Here is a 9,794-nt window from a genome sequence, read left to right on the forward strand (position 1 = left end):
CAGTGTTTACATGTAGTCTTACAAAACTTAAGCACCCAAGCAATATCATGCAACACTGAACAATAATCAAAATCCACTTAATGGTGTGTCAAATGACTTCATTGAACATTGAGGGCAAACTCTAAACATAAATGTATGTTTATAGGGAATATGCAGTCTGCAGACAACACCCCATCATATTCCAGAAAATGACAGAGATAAAGCAGGCTAAGGATGAGCTCACAAGAGCAGAAATCAGTGATGAAAGTCACCACAGCATAAGAAAAGCCAATCATCAGCCAGGGCTGGCCTGCTCCCCCCGCAAGAAATAAACATGAGAGAAAATGGCCTCTCACTCATCACTGAAATCAACCAACAATTTTAAGCACACAAAATGCCAGAGGAACTCAGCAGGCCAGGCAGCATCTATGGAAAAGAGTACAGTCAACATTTTGGGCCAAAACCCTTCAGTAGGACTGGTGAAAAGTTTTGTCAACTGTACTCTTTTCCATAGATGCTGCCTGGTCTGCTGAGTTCCTTCAGCATTTTGTGTGTTCTCCTTGGATTTCCAACATCTGTAGATCTTCTCTTGTTTACAGTAACTTCCCAGCACTGAAACAACAATCTGGCCTGGGTGTCACATCCCTTAGACTGTTAAATACAGTGATTATTTTAAGATGAGTTCACGACTTTATAAGAAATTGTGTCTTTTTGTTAACTACTCCTACTATTACAACACTGGATGTAACTTGCTTTAGGCTGAATTCACCACAAATAAGTGCTTCCTTAATGCCTGCAGTGAAGTGAACATGTAATACTCCAAAGTACAATTCGAGTAAAGCCCCAAATACATGAGGGCATCTCTCATATCCTCAGGCCAAAAACAGGCATGCAGACAATGAAACACAGAAAACCTACAGTATGATACAGGCCCTTTGGCTCACAATGCTGTGCCAAACATGTACTTACTTCAGAAATTACCAAGGGCTACCCATAGCCCTCTATTTTTCTAAGCTCCATGTACCTATCCAAGAGTCTCTTAAAAAGACCCTGTCATATTCGCCTCCACCACTGTCACCGCCAGCCCATTCCACGCACTCATCACTCTCTGCATAAGAAACTTAGCCCTGACATCTACTCTGTACCTACTCCCCAGCACTTTAAACCTGTATCCTCTTGCATTAGTCTTGGGGAAAAAAGCCTCTGACTATCCACACGATCATTATACACCTCTATAAGGTCACCTCTCATCCTCCGTCGCTCCAAGGAGAAAAGGTTGAGTTCACTTAAACTATTCTCATAAGGCATGCTCCCCAATCCAGGCAACATACTTGTAAATCTCCTCTGCACCCTTTCTATCATTTCCACATTCTTCCTGTAGTGAGGTAACCAGAACTGAGCACAGTACTCCAAGTTGGGTCTGACCAGGGTCCTATACAGCTGTAACATTACCTCTAGGCTCTTAAATTCAATCCCACGGTTGATGAAGGCCAATACACTGTATGTCTTCTTAACCACAGAGTCAACCTGCACAGCAGCTTTGAGTGTCCGATGGACTCGGACCCCCAGATTCCTCTGGTTGTTTTGTTACATACAAACAAAGCAACTTTGTACTCAACTTCCAATAGGACCCAAGACCAAAAGGATTGAGCTGTCTATTAATTCTCAAGTTCTTACCCACCTGTTTCCTTGCACTTGCTTTGGTAAAGCATCAAAAGAAAAGCCACAAGCACCACAGTCTACAACAGAAACAATACAATGTTCCTGCCATAAAGCATCACTCTGGTCTTCCATTTATTAAAATAGGCAGCCATAAATCAGGTTAGTCCTTCACTGCCAGCCACTGTATCCAATCTACCCAGTAATGTTTAATTGACAAAAGGTAGAAGTATGATATACTAGTTCACAGGAAAGAAGCAGAGTGGATCATGGCATCAAATAAATCCCGCAGTTTGACCTCTTTTTAAAGCTTATTGTTGCTCAGAAGCGATTCATTTGGCCCAATTGATGTGTGTATTAAATTAATGTATTTAGTAGAAGGGATATCATTTATCCATATATGATTAAAAATGATAATATATCAGTAATTGTAAGGCCTCAAGGAAGAATGCATGTATTTACTGAGCGCCTTGTGAGCCAGCACTGTTTAATTCAGTTGTTTAGTGTCAGGTGTGAGATCAGCAAAAACGTGCATTTGATTTGGCATTTTCCCACAAAAGTGCACACACCTTTTTTTAAGTTTATATAAACATGTTCAATGGGTAGCACAGATGTTCTTCCCATACTGTAAATAAGAGGGCTCAGTCTAAGGATTCTTTCAGCTCCTTGGTTGTTGGGAGAATGGAACCTGTAGAGAGGTTAATTTTGAATCAGTAAACTGTACTTCTAGAAACAAAACAGTCATTCCGGAAGGAAACAGACAATCAACGATGTGCCCTCCCATCAGGACTGAAAAACAAGTTCTGTAAAATCAATGCATTATGTCTACTGGTATGGCAGTGGTCATAGACTGTTTAGATATTCATATATTCATTCACTGAATACCACAGAACAATAAACAGACACAAGAGACACAAGTTCCCCCTAAAGGTCTGCAGATCCACACATCTTTTGCTAATAGCGCACAGAGGAATTCAAACTGCGCACAAATGATTGACACCCTCCACCTGATTGGCATGTTAAATATATTTCACGATCGTACACAATCACATTTCCTTTTCCGGTTTCTGATGCGGATGGTTTAGACAACGTGGAGCTCGCAATGCTTTGTCTGCAGATTTTAGAACTGGCTTATTTATACTGTTTTTATTGAAGAAATTATTGATTCACCATGTCGAATTCCAAAGAAGCAAAGGGCATAAACCACAAAAGAACTTATAGTTCATTTAAAGCGGAGTGGCTCAAAGATACAATAGAAACTGCTACACTGAAAGCTCATGAGGTCAGGAACGTGCAACTACGAGAAATATTTATGTACAAAACTGGTGTTACGTATGTGCATTGTCGTGATGCAAAATTTGTGGGGAATTTGCAAGTGGGAAGAAGTGGAGTGATATTTGGAAATTTGACTTTTTAAAGCATCATTTAGCAAGCTAATCACATACAGACAGTGTGCAAAGGCTCTGGCCTGAAAATCCTTCATTACCTGCTAAAGGCCTGCTATGTATGGCTTGTGAGAGTGCAAATGAATGACAGCGAAAACAATCAAACCCAGATGAGATCAAAGTTCCTAATGACAGTGTTTTTATTTCCTTTAAGCAATGAACAACAAACGGGACTTGGCAGTTTATTATCCTTAGAATAGCTTCAAGTTTACTATCGCTTAAAAATTCAGTGCGCACATGTTGTCATCACTTGGGAAAACATTTGCATAGGGAGGGCTTAGGAACCAAGGAAGTATGAATTAGTTATGTCAACCTCTTCAAATAGGAGAATACTGGAGAGTATACTGGAAGATAAACTGGACAAACACCTTAAAACAGACAGTTGATCAGAGATGGTAAACTTGTAAAAGAATATTTTTTTAAAATCAACTGATCACTGTGCCACTGCTGACAACTCCAGGAGACTGGTTTGATCCCAACTTTGTGTGCTTACTCGGTGAAGTTTGCACGTTCTCCTTTTGACCTTGCAGTTTCCTGCGTACCCCCCCCCCCAAATATCTTCCGGTTTCCTCCCACAACAAGATGTATGTTGGCAGGGTAATTGGCTAGTCAAAATTACCCTTAGATTGGGAGGAATTGGGGGAACTCGATGAGCAGTGGAAGATCAGAGAAGAGAATGCTCCCAGAGCCAACATTGGTCCTAAATGGACTAATTGGCTTTCTTCTACATCATAATAAAAATGTAATTGTCTCTTGGCAATACATATCTTGCCTCCATAAAGGATTGGATAAATTATGCATCCAAAGCTGCTTGGGGGTGTATGTACATAGGTAATTAAAATGCCATGGATTAGCATAGAAACTACCTAAAAAGCTGGATAGAATGAGTAGAAGTAAGTAGATGCTATCCTGAAACTTAAGAAGTGCAGCACCACGCTTTGGAGAAGATTGATTGCAGAGCTCAGTGTTTTTGCTGTTATTTGCTGGTCTGGACTTGGGAATGGAACAAGTTATTCGCAGGTTCTTTCGAAAAAAGTAATCTGGTCCTTGGTGAGTGAAAGCAGACATTCTCTCAGATAAAGTAGCTGCCCTTCCGAAGTGCTCCTTAGAGCAGTGCATCTCTCAAATCGAGTATGATGTTCTCCTAAGGCGTTGTCCATTGTCAAGTGGGCTACAGAGGCCAACCTAGGATCCACATATTCTGATGCAATGGGGGCAAGACCTAAATGGTGGCTGTGGTTAGTAAACAGGTCTCTTGGTTGTTCAATCTTCTCCTTTTGCAGCTGCTGCTTGTTCTCAGTGGCACAGTGGAGGTCATTCGCATGTAGCAGAACTCCCACTTGAACAGATTTCCTGCAGGTGTATCTAGTAAGTGCAATGTCCTCCCAGTTTGAAACATTTCCTTTGTCCATTGGAGGAAGGTTTGTTGAAGCCTGCAGTATTAAAGCAGGTTTAAGTAGTCCTAATATCATTTATAGCCGGACTTCAATTGCCTCACTTTGTTGTGCTAACCTCAAGTCAAACAAAATTTAAAAAAGCTGGGCTGGAAAGCAAGCTTGTAAAAACTTACATTGTTACTTTAAGGAGTGCTTTAACTAACATGTTGCAAGTTGGAAACTATTAATGGTCTGGACTATGTAATTTTAAACAGTATGCTTTCAAAAGTATTTGAAAATTCTTTAATATTGTTTCCAAACACTTTAACTACAAATGAATACAGAATTCAAATACTAAAACTGGATACAAAATGAAAATGCTCAAATCAAAAACAATAGATTCTTAATTTAATTTGAAATTACATTATTTTCTTCTCCCTGAGTGAAAATACTAGTTGTTTTTAAGTCATCACTTTGTTAATTTAATTTTTGCATTAGTTCATGATCTTCATTAAAGTACCTGTAGTTAGAACAGACCTCCTCTTCAGTTGAGTTTATTTAGCAAGGAATTCTGAAAGTAGATTAGCACATTAGTTTATGTACTGCTACTTGCTATCCTTTCCCTGGGGCAGTGGAGTCTAAAACTAGGTAGAGGTTCCACGTGAGTGGGAGAAACTGAAAGACAATAGGAAGGACAAGGGCTTCGCACAGAGGGTGATGAATATTAAGAATAAATTGCCAGAAGTGGTGATACTGGCCTTTACAATTACAACATTTAAATGTCATTTAGACAGGAACTTTGATTTTTTTTTTAAAAAGGAGAGGGATGCAGTCCTAATGCAGGGTACTGGGGATAACAGAGATAGGTATCTCTGCTGGCATGAGCCAGGTGGGCAAAAGGCCAGTTTCCATACCACACAAATCTATGACTCTAATCAAAACACTATCTTGACTTGTTGCTTTAGAGTGATTCTTCAGCAGTTCTTTACAACACAGTCACAAATGTGAGCAATATTGCAGTAATTCAATTATGATAGATCACTCTCTCCTGTGGCGACATTATAGTGAGAGGGTTCAGAGTGCTATGGTTTCAAAATTGGTATGATATATAGTAAGCTCTTCTAAAACCAGCAATATCTACAAATAATCATGTATCATTACTTCATAATGAAGCATTTAAGTATTCACCTTTCTATTTAACTAAATCAAATCTATTGTAGTCTTTTGCTACATATTGCAGAGATTAATAGAAAGTACAGTATATAAAGAACTAATTAATTTGAAGTAGTGAGTGAATGAGAGAGACATTATTGCAAGGTGGGAACCATTTGAAAAAAACAGGTCTCATCAGGAATGAGTTTTATTTGAGCCAATAAAAAGGGAGGTTGAAGTCTAGCGGCAATTATTGGAATAAGATGCTTTGGCTCAAAAGGCTTCAGCAGGAACAGGCTTGGGCGAGCATAAACAGAGGTTCTAAGCAAGTTTCTAGTTTGTTTTTCTCTCTTTATTTGTCTATTAGTACATAGCTAGTGTACTGAGAATGGGTCCAGAGCTAGTGGTATGTTCTTTCTCTGAGATGTGGGAATGCTGGGAGATCTCAAGTCTGTATAAAGTGCATTGAGCTGCAGCTCTTTAGAGATTGAGTTAAGAACCGGGTGCTGCAGTTTAATAACCTTCAGCTCATCTGGGAGAATGAGGTGATAGATAGGAGCTACAGAGAGGTAGTCACCCCTATGTTGCAGGAGGCAATAAGTACACCACTTTGGCTACTGTTGGGGGAATGACCTCCAAGGGGGAAGCACTGTATCTGGCCCTGTGGGACAGAAGGGAAGAGGGGAGAAGAGGGGTACAGTAGTGATAGGGGATTCTATGTTTAGAGGAGCAGACAGGAGATTCTGTGGATGTGGAAAAGAAACCTGGATGGTATGTTACCAGGGTCAGGGCTGCCTTTGACTGGGTCCACAGCATTTTAAAGGGGGAGGGTGAGCAGCCAGAGGTCATGATACATATTGGTAACAACAACGTAGGTAGAAAACTGAAATGCAGGCCCTCCAGGGTAGTAATCTCTGGATTGTTGCCTGTGCCACATGCCAGTCAGGGTAAGAATATGATGATTTGGCAGATGAATGTGTGGCTGAGGAATTGGTGCAGGGGGCAGGGTTTCAGATTTCTAGATCATTTGGGATCTCTTCTGGGAAAGATGTAACCTGCACAAAAAGTACTGATTATGCCTGAACCCGAGGGGGACCAATATCTGTGCGGGCAGGTTTGCTAGAGCTGTTGGGGAAGGTTTAAACTAATTTGGCTAGGGGATGGAAACACAGTGATAGTTGGTATACAAGCAGGTGCAGCATGTAGTGAGACTGAGGAAGGATAGGCCGATGATAGGGAAAATTGCAGTCAGCGGGATGAGTTGAAGTGTAACATGGGAGCAAAAATCAAAAAGGGTGATGAATGTAGGACTGAAGGTGTTATACCTGAATGCACACAGTATATGGAATAAGGTAGATCATCTTGTTTTGCAGTTAGAGATTAGCAGGCACAACATTCAGGGTTTTACTGAGCCATGGCTGAAAGAAGATCACAGTTGGGAGTTTAATATCCAAGGATACACCTTGTATGAAAAGGATAGGCAGGTAGGCAGAGGGGGTAGGGTGGCTCTGTTGGTAAAAGTGAAATCAAATCCACAGAAAGATGTGACGTAGGATCAGATGATGTAGAAACATTGTGGGTAACATTAAGAAACAGCAAGGATAAAGATACCCTGATGGGAGTTACATATAGGCCTCCGATGTGAAATTCAAATTACAGTGGAAGATAGAAAAGGCATGTGAAAAGCACAATGCTGAGATAGTCATGGGGGAATTTCAATATGCGGGTATATTGGGGAAAATCAGGACTAGTGATTGGTGTTCTGCAGTGGTTAATGTTGGGACCGCTTCTTTTCCTGTTACAAGTCAATTATTCGGATAATGGAAATGATGGCTTTGAGGGCAAGTTTGCAGATGATACAAAGAAAGGTGAAGGGCCAGGTAGTGGGGAGGAAGCTCGGAGTCTGCAGAAGAACTTGGATTGGGAGAAGGGGCAAAGAATCATCAGATTGAATACAATGTTGGGAAGTGTATGGTTATGCACTTTGGTAGAAGAAATAAAAGTGTAGACTATTTTCTAAATAAAGAGAAAATTCAAAAGTCAGAGGTGCAAAGGGACTTAGGTGTCCTCGGGAAGGATTCCCTGAAGGTTAACTTGCAGGCTAAGTTGGTGGTAACGAAGGCAAATGCAATGTTAGGATTCTGTTAAAGAGGACTAGAATATAAAAGCAAGGAAGTAGTGCCGGGGCTTTATAAGGCACTGGTCAGACAACACTGGTCAGAGTATTGTGAGCTTTTGGGCCCCTTAACAAAAAGATGAGCTGGCACTGGAGAGGCTCCCGAGGAGCTACACAAGAATGATTCTGGGAATAAGATGGGTAACATATTAGGAGCAGTTGATGCCCAGGGCCTATACTGGATGGAGAGTTGGGGTTCTCATCAATATTGTACGGGCTACAAAGAGTGAATGGTTCCTGTAGTGGGTGAATCTAGGACCAAAATGCACAGTTTCAAATTAGAGGAACGTCCATTTAGAACAAGAGAAGGAATTTATTTAGCCAGAACATACTGAATTTGTGGAATTCATTGCCACAGACGGCTGTGGAGGCCGTCATTGAGTTTATTTAAAGCGGAGATTGGAAGGCTGTTGATTAGTCAGGGCTTCAGAGGTTACAGGGAGAAGGCAGGAGAATGGGATTGAGAAGGAATCGATCAATGAGCCATGGTAGAATTGCAGAGTAGACTCGATGGGCCAAATGGCCTAATTCGGCTTCTCTGTCTTATGATCTTCTTAATATCAGTATCCTTCACAGTTAAGCAGTTGAAATTTATTCACTAGTAAACGCTTCTGTTGAGAATGAAATGAGTAGTTTATTCCACACATAGCATAAACGGCATTATTGAACGCCCAAGAAGTTGTTTTTGCCTAGTTTGACATTTACAGCTAATACATAACTATCACGTTTGTTTTTTTTTGTCAGAACACTTCATGTTGAGTTTCTGCGCAACTCAGAGTATTCTATCGAAACTATTTCTAAATTACAAATATTTAGGAAAATGTATAGAAATTATGATTTTACTTCTGAGATTGAACAGTAACCTGTTCACACGATTAAACAAACTGATTCCTGCCGCTTACTAATTATTTTGAATATCGCACATAGTTCTGAAACACGAATGACACAGTCGCAAAATTAGCAAATACCTTAATACGCGTCCTCTTCCAGCCGCGGGAAAAATAGTGCAATGTTCGATACCTTTCAACTTCCATCCCACCCTTCGTTATTTAACAATCTCCCACTATTCCCTTCCACTGCACGGCGCTTCTCTCACCTCCCTGGATGGCCCGATGTCCTCATTCATTCTACCCTCACTGGAAAGAAGTTCCCACCGGCTCCAAAGTTTATTTCCTCTCCGGATTTGCTTTACTATTCGTCCACACGTGGATAACGACGAAACATTTTTCGTGGACATGTAATTATGTAGCTCAGGCACTGAGATCCCGTTACCTTCAGCTAGTCGGCCACAATTTTAATCCCCTGGAATTTAGATTTCTCCAGAATGATCAACAGTGAACAGTGCACTGCAGCCTTTTCCCTCCCACTTCTGCTAGAACTTCAGGTCCTAGTGTCCGTCTACTTCGAGCTAACTTCTGAAATTGCTTTGCGAAGTCACATTATCTCCGTTTATCGTGGTTTAACGTAGAATGTGTTTAAAGTCAACGGAGTCCTTTCGAGGAGGCGGAAGGCAAACAGAGTAAAGTATTTCAGCGCAGAAGGGCAAATCACTCATTGTGACATCTTAGTTTATAAGGTCATTTCAAAAGATGGAAGCATTTACTTTTAAAGGAACAGAGTGGACAAAGTGGGGACGCAATTGTAAATTTATAGGAAATCTTGGTGACACCATACTAGATTATGGAGTAGAATTGTTCTAGTTATTTTATTAAACAATGGGAAGAGGCACTGAAGAGGAATGTACCAGAAATGTAGGCTGGGTTTAGTCTTTGAAATCAGAATGTTGAGAAATGATCTATTAGAGGAGCATACAATTGTGAGAGATTTGGATACATAGTCCCCATCAGGGAGCAGCAAAGATTAAAATTAAAGTAATCGCCAAGAAATTAAATGAAGAAGACTGTTAATGGAAAGCTGGATAAGCACATTTTTGTTAGTCAGCTAGTTAGATATTTATTTAGGCCTTTAATTTTTTTGTGTTTGCATAGTTTGTCTTCTTTTGCACAT

The 9,794-nt window shown here is 40.5% G+C and overlaps 1 protein-coding gene across 2 annotated transcripts in view; it reads right to left on the bottom strand.

Annotated features, from left to right (window-relative positions):
* Positions 1-9,255, bottom strand: part of pde8b (phosphodiesterase 8B) — a 268,785-nt gene extending 259,530 nt beyond the window's left edge. The window contains exon 1 of one of the 2 annotated variants that reach the window (XM_059974491.1): positions 8,756-9,255. In XM_059974491.1, coding sequence (XP_059830474.1) covers positions 8,756-8,821 — 66 coding nt within the window. In that variant the 5' untranslated portion in view covers positions 8,822-9,255. The remainder of the gene's footprint in view (positions 1-8,755) is intronic. The other variant, XM_059974490.1, reaches the window with a different exon arrangement.
* Positions 9,256-9,794: the final 539 nt, after the last annotated feature.

Source organism: Hypanus sabinus, chromosome 7 (genome assembly GCF_030144855.1).
Source record: "Hypanus sabinus isolate sHypSab1 chromosome 7, sHypSab1.hap1, whole genome shotgun sequence".
Lineage (NCBI taxonomy): Eukaryota > Metazoa > Chordata > Chondrichthyes > Myliobatiformes > Dasyatidae > Hypanus > Hypanus sabinus.